This window comes from Petromyzon marinus, chromosome 25 (genome assembly GCF_048934315.1).
Source record: "Petromyzon marinus isolate PM22_M1 ecotype Great Lakes invasive population chromosome 25, UKy_Petmar_22M1.pri1.0, whole genome shotgun sequence".
Taxonomy (NCBI): Eukaryota; Metazoa; Chordata; class Hyperoartia; order Petromyzontiformes; family Petromyzontidae; genus Petromyzon; species Petromyzon marinus.
Genome location: NC_133691.1, coordinates 9,611,383 through 9,627,901, shown reverse-complemented (window position 1 = coordinate 9,627,901; position 16,519 = coordinate 9,611,383). Strand labels below are relative to the sequence as shown.

At 48.6% G+C, this 16,519-nt stretch overlaps 1 protein-coding gene across 1 annotated transcript; it reads right to left on the bottom strand.

The window, feature by feature from the left end:
- Positions 1-8,033: 8,033 nt before the first annotated feature.
- Positions 8,034-13,998, bottom strand: C25H12orf57 (chromosome 25 C12orf57 homolog). The gene is made up of 3 exons (XM_032960488.2): positions 13,703-13,998; positions 10,407-10,583; positions 8,034-9,313 (listed from the first exon to the last, which is right to left on the bottom strand). The coding sequence occupies exons 1-3, from the start codon at positions 13,752-13,754 to the stop codon at positions 9,174-9,176; spliced, it is 369 nt and encodes a 122-aa protein (XP_032816379.1). The 5' UTR covers positions 13,755-13,998; the 3' UTR covers positions 8,034-9,173.
- Positions 13,999-16,519: the final 2,521 nt, after the last annotated feature.

Below are 16,519 nucleotides of genomic sequence, written 5' to 3'. Positions count from 1 at the left end.
ATTACACAGAGTTCAAAATGGTGGCACGAATCGCTTCCCAGTGAAGACAGCTGTAACTGTACATTGTGGGACTTTAAGAAGCATTGTAAGTTCGTTTATGTTCTTATAATACTGGGAATGCTGTTATAATGTTAGAATGACCGTTATAATGCTGTCAGCTGTAACTGTACATTGTGGGACTTTAAGAAGCATTGTAAGTTCGTTTATGTTCTTATAATACTGGGAATGCTGTTATAATATTAGAATGACCGTTATAATGCTGTAAATGTCTTTATAATGCTGTTAAATTGTTATGATAAATATGAGGCCTAGTTAACAACGAAGCCTGCAACTTGCCTTATTGTGAATGTTACTTGTCGAGTCAAACTTGTACCCAAGTAACTATTGCGATCTTGAGAGCAATGATGACGAAATATCTCATCTACAATTCAGTGTTATGTGTAGTGCTGTACTTCTGGGTTGCAGTGTATAGCTATTCAGTGCTAATGTAGGTGCCTGGTCGATCCATGATTATTGTTGAGTTCATGTTATCTAAGACAATGTTATGATGCTGTAGCGTTCATTCATTGTATTGATATTTCCAAGTATTAACAGATGCTGTATTTGTGCTGTGTTTTTCCATCGGTTTTACCTCGTTCAGTTCATTAAATACGTTTGTGGAGTCGGATGTTCACCCTGGCTCTGAAGGTTTATTGGATGCGAGGTTATCTACTCGGATAGTGGTGCAACGCAGCGCACAGCAAGGCCGAGACACTGCGATAAAGACGTTAAAGATATTCATGCATGCGGGGTATATGGAGGTGCGGGCTATCTGAAATTTGTTTTACACAAAGCGCATTTTTTGCGGGGTATATGCATCTGCGAGTTATATGCGTATGCGGGCTATATGCGGGGAAATACGGTAATCCAGCCCTCAGCGAGCCCCTGGTCTGCCCCGGTTGTGCTGGTGACGAAGAAGGATGGGTCGACTCGATTGTCGATTATCGAAAACTGAACGCGGTTACCCTCGGCGATGCTTTCCCCATCCTCTGCATCGATGACACCTTAGACAGCCTCACGGTGGCACGGTATTTTTCCACCCTGGATCTAGCGTCCGGGTATTGGCGGGTGGAGATGGCAGAGGAGGACCGCATTTACCACCCCAATGGGACTGTTCGAGTTCTGAGTACTTCCGTTCGGACTCGCTAACGCGCCTGCAACGTTCCAGCGGTTGATGGAGTTGGTGATGCGGGGCTTGCAATGGGAACAGTGCCTAATTTACCTGGATGACGTGATAGTGTTCAGTAGGTCCCTGTCTGAGCACTGGTCCAGGTTACGGGAGGTGTTCCAATGACTGCGAGCAGCCCATCTCAAGCTCAAGCTGCATAAGTGTCATATTGCGCAGCGGGAGGTTGGGGACCTCGGACACCGCGTCAGCGAGGCTGGGGTGCGCACCGACCCGGAAAAGGTACGCGCCGTAGTGGAATGTCCACGGCTGAGAAACCTGACGGAGATCGGGTCATTCTTGGGGCTAGCCTGTTATTATCGTCGCTTTGTGAAGGGATTCAGCGAGATTCCATGCCCCCCCACCCAACTCACTTCCCCTAAGAACCCCTACCATTGGATGCAGGCCTGCCAGACAGCCTTCACCACCCTCAAGTACCACCTCACCCATACCCCCACCCTGGCTTTCCTTGACTTTTCCACAGATTTTTATCCTGGACACCGATGCCTGCAGCAGTGGGCTGGGCTCTGTGTTGTCGCAGGTGCAGGCTGGGATGGAGCGGGTCATCACATACGCCAGCCGGACCCTGAGCGGGGCCGAACTTAATTATTGCATGACCTGTCAGGAACCATATGCCGTGATTTTCGCGTGTAAGCAGTTCTGGCCGTATCTGTACAGCAAGAAATATCGCATGCACACTGACCATTATGCTCTGCAGTTCCTCCTCACATTCAAGGAACCACGGGGGCAGATGGCCCGGTGGCTGACGCAGCTGCAGGAGTATAACCTGCAGATCGAATACAGGGCTGGACGGACGCATGCAAACGCGGACGCATTGTCGAGGTGACCAGGAGTGTGCGCCGAGACGTGGGCGGAGGAGGCCTGCCCGTGCTTCACGGGGGGATGCTGCCGACAGGCAACGCCCCCACTGGAACGCCCTGAGACTAACCCCCCTCTGTTGAAAGAGAGTGCCGTGTGTGCCACAGAGGTCCCTACAGAAGGAGCCGGGGACCAGGTGGGCTGCCCGGCAGGCATGGAACTCACCCAGGAGCCCAACGGGCCGCACGGCCCCACCCGGTCGGATCCAAGAGGACGTCGGCTGTGCGTTCCCGGGCCTTGACGACGAGCAGCTGCGACAGGCCCAGCAGCGGGACCCAGATCTAGCGGCGGTGGAGGCGGCCCTGCGGGAGGAGAAGGTCGCCATGCAGGGACCCTGGAGTAGTTTGTACGCCCGGTTGTGTGTAAAGAATGGGGTGGTGCGGGAACTAACTGAAGCCGGGCAGCCGGGGTGCATCTGTGTTCCTGCCCAGGTGCGGCCCCAGCTGCTACGGATGGTACACGACCACCCTCTCGGGGGCCATGATGGGGAACGGCGCACGTGGCCGCCTGGGTACAGGGCTGCAGCGCTTGTCAGCAGTGTGGGCAGAAACCGGCACGGTATCAGGTGCCCCTGAGGCCGTTCCGCGTCAGCTGGGCAAACCAGTTAGTTTTGGTCGACCTACAGGGGTCATTCCCGCGATCACACCGAGGCAACCGGTACATTTTCGTAGCGGTGCAGTATTTCACACGCTATCCAGTGGCAGTGACCGTCCCCAATAAGACGGCCGTTGTGGTCGTCCGGGCATTTGTGGGGCATTACTTGCTTAAACATGGGATCCCCGAACGAGTCATTACTGACCAAGGTAGTGAGTCCGAGGCAGAGCTATTTCAGACACTGCCGGGAGTTCGGAATCCAGAAGGACCGAACCACGGCATACCACCCCCAGGCAAATGGTATGGTGGAGCGGATGAACCAGACTCAAATGTATGGCGGCCACCAATCAGCAGGATTGGGACGAACACCTCCCCTACGCTCTACTCACACCACCACAGTGCACACCTCCACTGGGCAGACCCCCTTCCTATTGATGTTTGGTCGGGAGTCTCACCTACCAACAGATCTGTTGTTCGGTGTTCCCCCACCACAACCGGAGGAAGGGAGCCAACCCATAGAACACCTGATGGGGACCCTGCAAGGGGCCCGTGGCCGGGCCTACCAACAGGAGGAGGCTGCACATCAGCGGCAAGAGCAGGGCGCCTGCCCCCGTGTGGAGCCCTCTTTCTACTCGGCATGCTCTAAGGTATGGCTGCATACCCCGCACGTAGGGGCCGGACAGGTGGGGAAGCTGACCACCTACTGGCACAGATTCTGGACCGTGGTGTGGCAGATCTCTCCCTGGACGGAGCCACCACCCACGAAACTGGCAACAAGGGCCGGGCGAGTCCCACATACTCCGTGGCGCTACCTGATTAGAGCGGACCAGGCGAAGTGCTCCAGTCAGCCCGGGACGGGGACGGGCACCTTGGGGAGCTATGTGGTGCCACGACCGCGGAGCAGCTCCGCAAGCGCTGCGATTGTCCACTACCCCCCACCCTTAGCACACGCACACACGCAGCAGTTGCACCCACGTAGTGTCCTGGCGGGGGATTGCCTGGCACATTGGGTTTTAATCCAAAGGGCCCTGAGAGGGAGAGTCCCACGGTTTCCCCCTGCCAGGAGATTGGCCAACCCTCACAGGACAGGTTACATTGCGGTGCCCCTAAATTTGCTTAAAATTGTATGGGCGCAGAAGGAAAAAGGTTCACTGGGCCAACCGCAACAAGTTTTTCATGACATTGGGAGAGGCTGAGGGTGGAATATTAGGCAAGAAGGGCAGACCAGTAGGTTAGAATTAATGAGCATGGGAGAACAATGGGTGAACGGAGCAGCAGCACACTCCGTGGCACTCCATGTAGAGAAGCTCGAAAGGCACGACGGCGCAGGTAAGCGCACAATTGGCCGCGCAGTACAATGCCACCCTGGGCCTTTGAAGTGAGGGGATTAGGCCATGGTAGAGACGGTGGAGAGGGACGACGGCGCAGGTAAGCACATGATTGGCTGCGCGGTACAACGTCACCCTGGGCCTTTGAAGTTTATAGAATAAAAAGAGTTGCCCAGAACAATTTGAGCGCAGTTGTCTTCAACCTCCGGGCCGTCAAGACCCACTCCCTGCCACCCTGCCTCCTCGAGCCGCTCGCAGCATCTGTGTGATGCCAGCGAGTGCTGCTACGAGGCAGTGATAGGTGAAGTTTTCTCTCGTCCTCCTGCTGACTCTCACAGCGTCCGTGCGACGCCGTGAGTACAGCTACGAAGTACGTGGTAGGACGTTTGAGTGACTGGGTTCATAGGCAGAGTTAGGTTAAGCTCTTCTCGCAAAATATTCCCCCTCCAGGTAGTGTGTATTTGCGCCGTTAATAAACTTTAGTACAGAGTATCGGTGCAGTGTGATTTTTGTGTGTGGGTGGAACCTCGGCGTGGTGTTGGTAATTTGAGTGTGTGTGCGAGGCGCGCGCGTGTATTAAAACATAGACGGCCAAAGACGCGCCCACGTCCGAGCAGCCGTGCCGCGCGTGTAGTTCTGGGCTGATTCCTCACCGTTCTCATGATCATTGCAACTCCACGAGGTGAGATCTTGCATGGAGCCGCAGGCCGAGGGAGATTGACAGTTCTTTTGTGTTTCTTACATTTGCGAATAATCGCACCAACTGTTGTCACCTTCTCACTAAGCTGCTTGGCAATGGTCCTTGGAGAGCTCTTTGGTCTTGGCCATGGTGGAGAGTTTGGAATCTGATTGATTGCTTCTGTGGAGCACTCCCTTTAAGAGTGTGCTCCTAATCTCAGCTCGTTACCTGTATAAAAGACACCTGGGAGCCAGAAATCTTTCTGATTGAGAGGGGGTCAAATACTTATTTCCCTCATTAAAATGCAAATCAATTTATAACATTTTTGACATGCGTTTTTCTGAATTTTGCTATTGTTATTCTGTCTCTCACTGTTCAAATAAACCTACCATTAAAATTATAGACTGATCATTTCTTTGTCAGTGGGCAAACGTACAAAATCACCATGGGATCAAATACTTTTTCCCTCACTGTAGTTGTCCACAATATGGCTGAAACGTGACTGGTGGAGAATATAGAGTGCACGTATTGCCAGCTCAGCCCGATAGCCCTAACTTTAAACCAATTCTATTTCAGGAGTCCCAATTTCACAACGTTTATTTAATTTATTTTAACACTGACATTAAAAAATAAATTTCTTCAAGATATTTTATCTATTTTCATTCATTTCTATTTTCTACCTTTTTAGATGACATTTTAAAAAAGGAAATCATTTTGTACAAAAGATGCACGAGTTCATTTATTTTTTATGTACGCTCAAGAAAACTATCTTTAAAAAAACGTCCTCAATTTATTCTAGATTTGAAGCTTTCGTGACTGCAAGGATTCATACTCTTTGTTTTTTTCGGTAAAGTCACGTAGGTAAAATAAAAGAACTACATTAAATCACGACGTTTCGGAGGCAACACAAGCTTCCGTCTTCAGGTGGAACAGTCACAGCAGAATATCTCTTGTGTTGCCTCCGAAACGTCGTGATTTAATTTAGTTTTATTTTATTTTACCTACGTAACTTTACCGAAAAAACCAAAGAGTATGAATCCTCAATTTATTTCAAAGACAATTCATGGATGCATAAATGTTCATGGCAGTCAGTTTGAATATTTGTTAAAATAAATATCATCACAGAAAGATAAAGTTGCGTGCTTACCAACGTAATGGAACGTCTGTCCCTGCGACTTGTTGATTGCGACAGCGTATGCGGGTAGAATGAGAAATTATCGTCGTCGCAATACAAATGGCAAAGTTGTGTCGGTGGGGGCCAAGTCGATTCTGGGAATGAACACCGAATTGCCTCGTTCTCTCTCTCTCAAGTGGTCATCATATTCATCATCGACAGATAAAGTTGCTTATAAATATCATTTTACCATCTGGAAGACTCCATTGAAAACGACATTTCGTGTGAATTTTCTCTCGTCGTTAAGTAGATGATGGCCTTGCTGTGGGGGGGGGGGTTCGGTTCGATGCGGACTTTCACCCGTTTGGGATTGCGGGATCGAGAGAAGGCGACGCGGAGCTGTTGGCCGTGCGACAAGACCGCCGTCTGCTGATCCATTCCAACGTGATCGAACGTCTGTCCCTGCGCCTCCGTCGTTCATGCACGAGGCGCGTAGGTTTGCAGCGCCCCCTGCAGGAAAATAACGTGAAGTGCAGCGTTCATCATGTTCATCTGTGATAAAGTTGGGCGTTTCTATTAATATAGACCAGCTTTACTACCCGGCTTAGCCCGGGACTTGGATTCACCACGCCCGGCCGCCTTTGTCTCCCCAGTGGCGATGTTCACACACCACACCAACTACTCGTTTGAGGCTGAGTCGACCTAGGGGGGTGGCCCAGGAGCCGTTGAAGTAATCGTCACCGGTGGTGGCCGTGAGCGGGAATCGAACTCGGGTGGGCGGGTTCGTAGCGCAGCGAAGCGCTGACCACTACGCATGCGCGGGTCACATGACAGATGTGACGTCACAGCTAACGTGCCGTACACAAACTATGCATTATTGCGCCCCCCCCCCCAAAAATAAATAAATTCCAAAGTGTATTTTTTATAATTTTTGCATGGTGTACAGTCTGCAAAGTACCCACATGGAAAATTTCAAGTTTGTTGCATGTCGGGAAGTTCGCTAAACATTTTGAACACAACCACAAATTTCCCTTTTATATAGAGATTAATGAATGCATCTTAACTTTTGTGCCAATCTGTATATTTATTATAATCAGGATGGCTTGGTAGCATAGTTATTATCATATATTACACTTCTTTCGCACCATACGTAGCCAACCTTAGTTTAACTATGAAAATGGCGATCTTAGTTTAATTCCCAGCCTTAGCTCACGAGTGGTGACATCTGAACTGGTCCTAAATGCCCCTCCTCCCTTCACCAACCCACACGTACTCGTGTGAAGTATAGTAAAACACTCATGACCATACTCTTTGGTTCTTTCGGTAAAGTCACGTAGGTATAAAATAAAATAAATCACGTTTCGATCGTCTTCAGGCGGAAAAAATATAATCCAGCAGTGGAACTGCTGAACCAGCTAGAGAGCAGCTACAACAAGGAGGTTATATATGTGGCGATGGGCAAGCAAGCGTGGTCGGAGCTAGAAAGGAATTCCATTCACGGACGTAAGCACGTCAGTTGTGTTAATGGGGGAGATTAAGGAGAGAGGGATTAGGGAGATTAGCATGAGCTTACGTCACCACATAAGAGTATCATGCCTGCATATGCACACAACCGCAGTGTTAGCGGTTAATGAGATATTAGCACCATGAGAGTGCAATCCAAAGGTCATGTGAGCATGAGAGTGTAATCCAAAGGACATGTGAGAGATCTAAGAGAGAGGCATAGAGACACACAAAGTCGGAAATAACAGCTGACATAGGCAGGTAGGATGGAAACATCACAGTCAGTTAAGACTTTACCTGGTTAATAACGTCCTTCCAATGATTGCTCAGTTTGTACCCATCTTCTCGGTTTAAGTTGTCTGTGTTTATATATCTGGATGGCTTCATGAACAAATCTCTGAAGGTAGCCGGTAGGTTTGCAGAGTACCTCCGTCTTGGAAAAATCCATTTCAATGAAGGCCTTCCCAACAGTGTGGAAGGCTTTCATCAAGAAGTGCTGCCAAATACTGCATAGTAACCTCCTAAAATACATTTTACTCTGTGACAATATTATTGGAGCAATGAAAGATTGTGTGAAGGTGCTCAGTGGATTATAACATGAACCCAAACATTATCTCAAACGCTGACTATAGCTGTTCAAAAACACGTCGCCACGTAGCAAATCAGAAACCAATGAACGTTGCACAAAGCAGTGAATTTTTTTTTTAAAAAGCAGCACACAAGCACACCAGACCTGGGGTCAATTTTAATTACCATCATTACAGAAGCAACGTGTACTGAAGTTACATTGTGACTGTAATTAAGCATGGCCAATTACAATTGTACAGTTTGTCTCCTTGAAATCATGGAGGTGGGTATACTGTGGCCTGCATATAACAGGGGTTTTGTTAGGGGCAGGAGGTAAAAATGTAGGGAAAATTGGAAAGTTAAAATCGCAGTCCCAAAAATAAATAGAACACCATTCAAAGCAATGCCGAGTGGTTTTGAGTTGCAAACATACGCTATGTAGAAACATCAAGTGCTAGGCAGTCCCATTTTAGTACTGTAACAAATGATACCATAATTAGTTCCCGTATAGTAACAAAGTCTCTCACTACACTCCCACTTCTGCAGACCAAGTACTTTCTTATAATTGTTGTATTGTTTTAAGTTACTTTATACATGTATGCTGTATACTTTTTCATGTAATAGGAATTGTTTAGCACTCAAAAAATACAAGTTGTAAATGTGATCAATTTGACCTCAGAAATGTTAAAGAAAATGGAAATACTGGGCACCCCACCCAAGGGCAGTGTAAATTAAAGTTAACAAATATCTGAGGCTCAACCTGGACACATGATGGTGATCCGACTGCACATCCATCAGCCCTGCCCACTTTAACACAACCTTGCCCACACAGCCACTAGCCCCACCCACACAGCCACTTGCCCACCCACACAACCGCCATTACCCAGTAAATGGTGGTGATGTCACCGCAGCGCTTGTGCCAGGCTCGCCAGGCTCACTAGGCTCACCAAGCTCACCAGGCACAGAGCAAATAGCCCCACTTAGTGAGACCTCGACCACTCATTCATGGCGCCGCCTGCTGCTCATAGACCGTGCCCATTCCTCAGCCAATCTGACCCATGACTCAGGTATCCCTGTCCTTTGCCTGTATAAGATGAGCATGAGCCAGAACACTTTAAACCAGGACAAAATCTACATTTTCACAAAAGCTTTGGCAAAGAGGGAAGGGGGGGGGGGGCAACTTTTCTGTCACCAGCTCTGTGCCGGCCAAACCAGCATGTCTGGCAGCATTAATGTGAATGACCCCGGTCTGCTCAGCAGGCTACGGTGCACAATGGACGTAGGACCCAATCGGCGGCGTCGATGTCAGCTTGCAGTATGGTTCGTATGAGGCAGGGCCGCAGGCAGCGGGGGAATGAACATGGCCTTCAGCGAGGCAGCCATGCTGGCGATCTCGGGGTCCTGGGACTCGTAGCTGCGGATGAGGCGCGTGAACTTGAGCACACCTGCACACATTGCGTACAAGGGCGGCAGGGCGAGGTTCACAAAGTGAGATCGGAACACTCAGCGCTAAACTTCATAAACTATATTCTCTTGAATATGGATCATATGCATGGTAATTTACAACAAAATTAACTAAATATGTACAAAATATTTAGAAATGAAGGCTTAGAATTACGTTGAGAGAAAAATTAACACATGTAAGATAACATACAAAGGTGAAAGTCAATTAATACAGTTAAAAAGTGGATTTGGACAGGCCACATCACAAGGAATGATCGCCGATTTTCAAAATAGTGATAGTGGCAGCCAAGCAATGGAACGCGTCTGAGATTAGATCTATCGAGAAGATGGAGCCTTTAAATCATGTATGTGCAGGTGCGAGGGGGATTATTAAATTGCGGAACTGGGAGAGATGGCAATGCCTTCATCAAGAAGTGAATTAATTATGGCGGATTATAATGCTAGACGATGAGGGGCAGAGTCTGGTGACACAGTAGCTATTACACAAAGAACCTTGCGTATGCTATCCTGCCTATGTCAGCATTAAACCTTGCGGGTGTAAGGGTGCAGGAGATGCAGTGGCTAAGCCCACAAATCTATATGGCACCTGAAGCGTTGGTACAAAAAGCAAGCAGAGCCAGTGTCAAGATGTTCCTGGAATAGCTGGGTACTGCTGGGACCCTTCGTGCTCTTCTGGGCCAAAGACACCCTTGATTAAGCCAGGTTCTCACCTGTGGAGTTGATGGTTTCAGTCTGGACTAAAACACTGACCGACAGACGAATATAGAAACCTATGGTCTTTCATAAACTGGGTTGTGATTAAACCGGGTTCCAAGTGTAGAATTGATGATCTCAGCCCACATTCAATTTAGTTTTGCACTTAATTCACCAAAATGCTAGGCCTGAGAAATACAATTAACAGTTTCACTGCCATGAAAGAAACATTTATGAGTAGGCCTGTGGATAAGAGATCACTCAGCAGTTCTATGAGATTTCCTTCCAAGAAACATTCTCTAACACATGGATTGATGCAACTCGTTGGAAAGTTTTATCGAGAGACTCGCGGCCATGGTCACGCGGCGACTTGCTACGTACCCTCTCCGTCATTGGTGAAGCCGTACGTCTTGACCACATCCTGCTGGATCTGCGTGGCGAGCGGCAGCACGAGCTGCAGCGTGCGGCACATGTCGTTAGCGGCTCCATCGCGCGCCTCCTCCATGCGCGATGCATTCTCGGGCAGCGCAAACGCCGCCAGCACCTCCGCCAGGACAGCTGTGGGGGGGCGTGAGGGGCAGGGAGGAAAGGGAACACAGCTACATATAGTTTACTCATGTACAGTACAATACATGTACGATACAATATGGAATTATTGGGTGTAGAAGCACAATAGTTCGTCAAAAACCAGTTTAGAGTTTAGAGATACGTTTTTTGGTTCCGTTCGCCTCTCCGCTCGTATTGTACATTTATAATTTGTTCACAAGGATCATTGGGAACAGAAGAAAGGAAAATGTAGAGGCGAACCAACCACAAGCTTCTCCAAGTTTTGAAAATGTTTCTCTTCCATTTGAAATATCAAATAGCCAGAGACACCATCACGACAATAAGAAATCAGTTTAAATGCTCAGCGAGGCATAAGTATCAATTACTTGAGATTGCCAGGACAAGTGGCTCACATATGCAGACTTGCATACTTAGGGAGATTTGAGATTCAGTATAAATGGCAAATGTTGACAAGTAGACACATTCATACATAGGAATCGGGAGATCCATAATCATATGAATAGCGCTCTTTATTCAGTCCGGAAAGATTCACTCAGGAAAGACACACTCATCCTCGCAGGGGCTTTTGGCTAACAAATCGAAGAAATATGGTCACTACATCGCGCTCTTTCAGATGCACTTCTGCAACTGTCTGGAATGCCCTTCCTTCCGATATTAAGAAGCCACTGGAGCTATGCACTTTTAAATCTAGATTGAAAACTCACTTCTTTAGGACTGCTTTTCGGGTTTAGTTTGTTGTCCCCCCCCGCACCTCCAATTAGTACAGTTAGCTATGTATCGTGTGAAAGAAGTTCAACATACATACATGATTCTTTCAGGAGGGTCACATTATGCTTGTCCAATTACATTGACGAGTATATTATTCGGCTTCATGTGGGAGAAAACCATCATTCATATAAGATTGTATCAAAGCTCCACATATAAGTTGAAGAATCCATTCATGACCTGTACATTTCTCAGTAACCGTCTGACCCTCTCTTACTAGAAATCTGTGAAAAAGAGCTTCATAGCTCATTGGATTTCTCCAAGATAAATAAAGATTCTGATTCTAAAAAAATCTGCATTCCTATGCATTCTCCTAAGTACGCCTGATTGGCGTCCTCAATCTGATCAAATTCCATGCATTCAGAATCATATTCTATTCTTGCCCATGATGGCAATGTTTGAGAGCTAAATACCATAGTCGATGTCTGCTGGCAACGAGAGGGCTTCAAGAGAGAGTTGTAGGTTTGCTATTGCTCCATTGAATGAGCAGACTGCAGTGGCTTACTGTATGGTCCAGAATTAAGGTTGCAATGGCCAGTCGCACGACTGTGGCTTGCCTTTAATCTTTCATTCGTGAAGTTTATGTGCGCATCGGCCTGTGATGATACGTTTGCGCTAAACAGGTTTGAGCCTCTGAGAACGGCTGCACTGCAAGTGGAACCTACGGGACAAGCAGGGCCATATTATCCAAAAGCACTGTGCCTCTTAAATTTACCACTGTGCCTACTACGGCCTACGAAAACTGAAGGGCCAACGATTTTTTTAACCGTGTTTGGTTTGTTTGTACGATTTAAAAAAAAATGTAACCAAGATATCTTCTTGATTATATAGCTTGGATAGGCACAGTGTATATACACAAAGGCAGTCAAGTCAAATTTTTTTTTGTAAGGTGAGAGAAATTAACACCGGAGATGAACTTTTCGACATTTTTTGTTCATTAAAAAACTGGCAATAACATCTTCAAATAGTGTTTTTTTACGCATTCTCATTAGAGGGTGGTGCAAGGGTGGTAACAAGGGCAGCAGCACCAACTGGAAGTTACCACTGAAGGCCGACGGAAAATAAGTGCCTAGGGGCTACAAGAATAAAAAAAAATGGTAAAACCTATTCTTGTTTTTTAATACTTTGATACTGGCAAAAAAAATGTCCCAATTCGTGACCTACAAGAACCTTAATCCCGCTCTGGGGTTCAAGAGGTCAGAGCCAAGTGTTGCCATCCCCTCGCCTCGTAGCTTCTCTCTGGCTTCTCCCGTTTCCTCACCACACGAAGCCAACCCCGTGTTGTTACGAAGGATCGATTAAAGCTAAACGATGTCAGCATGGAACCCGTGAATGTAAAGATCTCGATGTTCACGGGTCGCATTTGTTGTTATTGTTGTTGTAATAATGGATTACGTGCAAGGTCAAACAATCGCTGGCGGAAGTGCCACTGACACTCATCGCAAAGCTAAAAACCAGCAGAATTTTAGGGTCTTGAATCGAAACGCAACTCTCGCCCATCGTCCCGGCAACGAAATCGCTGCGCGGTGGCGAGGAATGAATGAATGAATCGTTACCCAAACATCGCACGGAAGGAATTGGGACAAACGCCACCGCGCGTGAGCAGCACCCTCCTGAGATTTACGTCTTGAGACTCGGGCTCAACTCTCCTGGACGCAGCATTTAGACAGCTTCAGCGCGGTTATAAACGACCGTCCGGTCGAATCCCTTTCCCCCGCGACCCGCATGGCGTGGGGGGAGGCCCTCATCCAGCAGTGGATTGACAATGGTTGTGCGTGTAGAGGACCGTGGAGCAAGTGGTTGGCTCGGAGCACGATGCATCAACCCGCGTGCCAAGTTCGCGTCCCGGACACGGCCACAAAGAGGGGATCGAGCGATATGCGAAGCCGACCTGGGCCTTGCACGCGTGGACCTGCGCGGTGAGGTTTTGGTGAAGTGTTGGTGAGGTTTTGGTGAAGTGTTGGTGAAGTGTTGGTGAGGTTTTGGTGAAGTGTTGGTGAGGTTTTGGTGAAGTATTGGTGAAGTGTTGGTGAGGTTTTGGTGAAGTGTTGGTGAAGTGTTGGTGAGGTTTTGGTGAAGCAGCAGCACGCCTCCTCCCCACTGCCACGGCGTCCGCCAGACACGGCTGAACGCCGACTCCATCCACCGTCGCGGGGCTGTAAGGATGGCGCTCCCATGGCACAGACAGGCACGGCCACTGCGCCTCCTGCCCACCCACGCAGGCCTGCGGGCCCCGGGCGCAAGTCACGGCCACTGCTGCTTGTACGAGGTGGTGGTGATGGTGGTGATGGTGGTGGTTCCGCCCCGGAACGTCGCGACCAGCCACCCCCAACCGAACGTCTCACCTTTCGCCTGGTCCACGGACAGAGTGGGGGCCGCCTGCTGAGGCGAGGCCATGGCTGCGAGGGCCCACGCGAGTCTCTGCCACCGCCGCCACCACCGCCACCCAACCCCACGCCACTTGAACAGCGACCGCGGAGCGAGTGACGGAGAATCGACGACGACGAGCGGAGACGCGAGGAGGCACAGGAGGCAACCCTCCCCCACGCCACCACCACCACAAAGCCTCGAAACGCCGAGAACCGCAACAGACTCACGATGACCCAACAACAGCAGCAGCAGGAGCAGCAGCAATAACCGGCGGTCGCCGCTAAGTGGCGCTCGTGCCATGCTTCAATGCCGAGATTAAGCGCGGTTGGCTCCGTACCTGTCAACCCCATTGATTGACACAAAAAAAGTAATGGTGATTTTTTTTCTTTCTTTACCCGTCATCTCTCGGGCCGTTTATTAGCAGTGTGAGCAAGGAGGTGGACGATGCCGGTGCACCGCGTGCATACTTGTCAACCCCTTATCAGTGCCCCCTAACCTTATTGCAGATCAATTCAGACCTTTATTGGTCACACCATGCCCCTTTATAAATCTAAACGTTCATCCTACGAAGTCCCATCACAAAAACAAATAGACAAAAAAATGTGTTTGCCCGTATTGAAGCGGCTGTACGCCGTATGGATCTGAAAACTCTATTTCCCTTTATCAAAATACGGGGTAATCCATATGGGTTGACACGGTATGCCGGTACGGTGCGAAAGAAATTCAACATACCTACGAGGGCCCGCTGGCAGGCCACGGAACAGACCCAGGTCCTGCCATGGGTTGACTGACAGAGATGGCTGGCAGATGCAGCAGCTATGGCTCCCTGCTACGCCAGCTCTGCTTTTTAGCCACCCAGCCAATATACGGCCAGTCCTCGACTTAGGAATGGATAGCGTTCCTGAGACTCGTTCGTAAATCGATTTGTTCGTATCTCAGAACTCAACATGTTTTTTATTGTGCATACCGTCAGTGTTATAAAATGTGGTTTGGCTCAACAAAAAAGGGAAGCATTAAACTCAGAAAATAAAACAAATATATTGCACATTTACATGTAATACTGTAAACAGGTCCCTGCAGGGTGGGCTGGTAGGAACATTGGAATTTTTCACTTCGTTAAAGTATTGAAAGGGGACGGACGGACACATTAATCTATTGCAGGCTGGTACACTCAGTTTACAACTTCGTTCCTACCAGTATAAATGTGTAGTGTCGGTGTCAGGCATTGTATATAGCATTGTTATGCACACTTACCTGTAGTAGCACACATGTGTCCATAGGGGGTGGTAACCCGGGATAGGCAGGATGAGCCGGGCCGTTGGGATTCTAGGCTCTCCCAACCCCAAGAGAGGGGTTGGGGGGGATATTCCAGAGCCCCCTAGAGAGTTCCAGAAGGGGGGCGTGGCCAGGGGTGGAGAGTCCCGGCCACGGGTATAAAAGCCGGACCTCTGGACGAGTCCGGCAGTCTTCGTCAAGCCGAAGAAAGAAGACTAGCTAGGCTAGGACTCTGGGAACCCCCAGACCTGCCGTTCTTCTAAAGGCCGGGGCTGTAGTGGGCCAGTGGTCGACCCTGGGAACCCCTGGGACCCGACGTCCTTCTAAGGGCCGGGACCGAGTGGGCCAGTGGTTGGGACCTGAGGACCTTGGCTGGGTTGGGTCAGATAGCCTCCCCCTAGGACCCCTTAGCCGGAGGAACGTGAGCGTAGTCCGAGTGATTAGGACACGCTAGCCCGGAGGCTATACCTCCTTGGGTATCGGATAGAGGGGCCGCTACCCCTCTGTGTTAGGGACCCGTGTATCCCGCAGTTATATTGAATAAACGTGTGCCTCAAGCACTCCGTCTCCGGTCTCCCTGGAACCCACTACAAATGTATTGTAAATGCAACATAAAATAACATTAAAAAAAATGATGTTTTATTTTCACTTTGAGTCGAACGGTTCACTGTCGTTATGCATTATGGAGGATGCTGGGACTAATTACATCTCGCGGAGGATCGCTCCGCCGAGCAAAATAGTTCCGTGGTTCGGTTCGTAAGTACAACGGAATGTTTACAAGTCGGAGGCTTAAAAAAATTGTCTTACGGCAGTGGTTCGTTCGTAAGTGCGGATGTTCATAAGTTGTAAGTTTATATCTCGGGGACTGCCTTACACAGAGACCCATAGACTTCCAGAGACTCATAGACTTGCACAGAGCCCCATAGACTTACACAAAACCCCATAGACTCACGGAGACTCATACACTAAAACACAGACCCACAGACTCACACAGAGCCCCATAAACTCACACAAGAATCCACAGACTCATAGAAACTCACAGACTCACACAGAGCCCCATAGACTCACACAATAACCTATAGACTCATAGAAACTCACATAGAGACCCACAGACTCACACAGAGCCCAAAGGACTCACACAAGGGCCCATAGACTCACATTCACAAAGAAACTCACAAAATCCTAAAGACTCACAGATTCCCAAAGAGAGCTATAGACTCACACAGATACCTATTGACTTACATAATACCTTATATACGCACAGATGCCCATACTCACATAGACACCCATAGACTCACAGAGATCCACAGACTCACACAGAGACTTATAGACTAACAGAGACCCACAGACTCACACAGATCCACCGACTCATGCAGATATGTGTTGAATTTCTTTCCCCATAGACTTAAAGACCCATAGACTCACAGAGAGACCAGATACCCATTTCAGCACCATTGTAATGGTTTGCCATGTTACGATGCTATATAAATTATTAATTAACACATGTAAACATTTTA

Bases quoted from the DNA above. Each gene is read 5' to 3' on its own strand.
- C25H12orf57 (XM_032960488.2), bottom strand. From the start codon at position 13,754: ATGGCCTCGCCTCAGCAGGCGGCCCCCACTCTGTCCGTGGACCAGGCG. The intron at 10,584-13,702 runs GTGAGACGTTCG...GCCCCCCCACAG, and splicing joins GTCCGTGGACCAGGCGAAAG to CTGTCCTGGCGGAGGTGCTG. The intron at 9,314-10,406 runs GTACGTAGCAAG...CAATGTGTGCAG, and splicing joins CTTCACCAATGACGGAGAGG to GTGTGCTCAAGTTCACGCGC.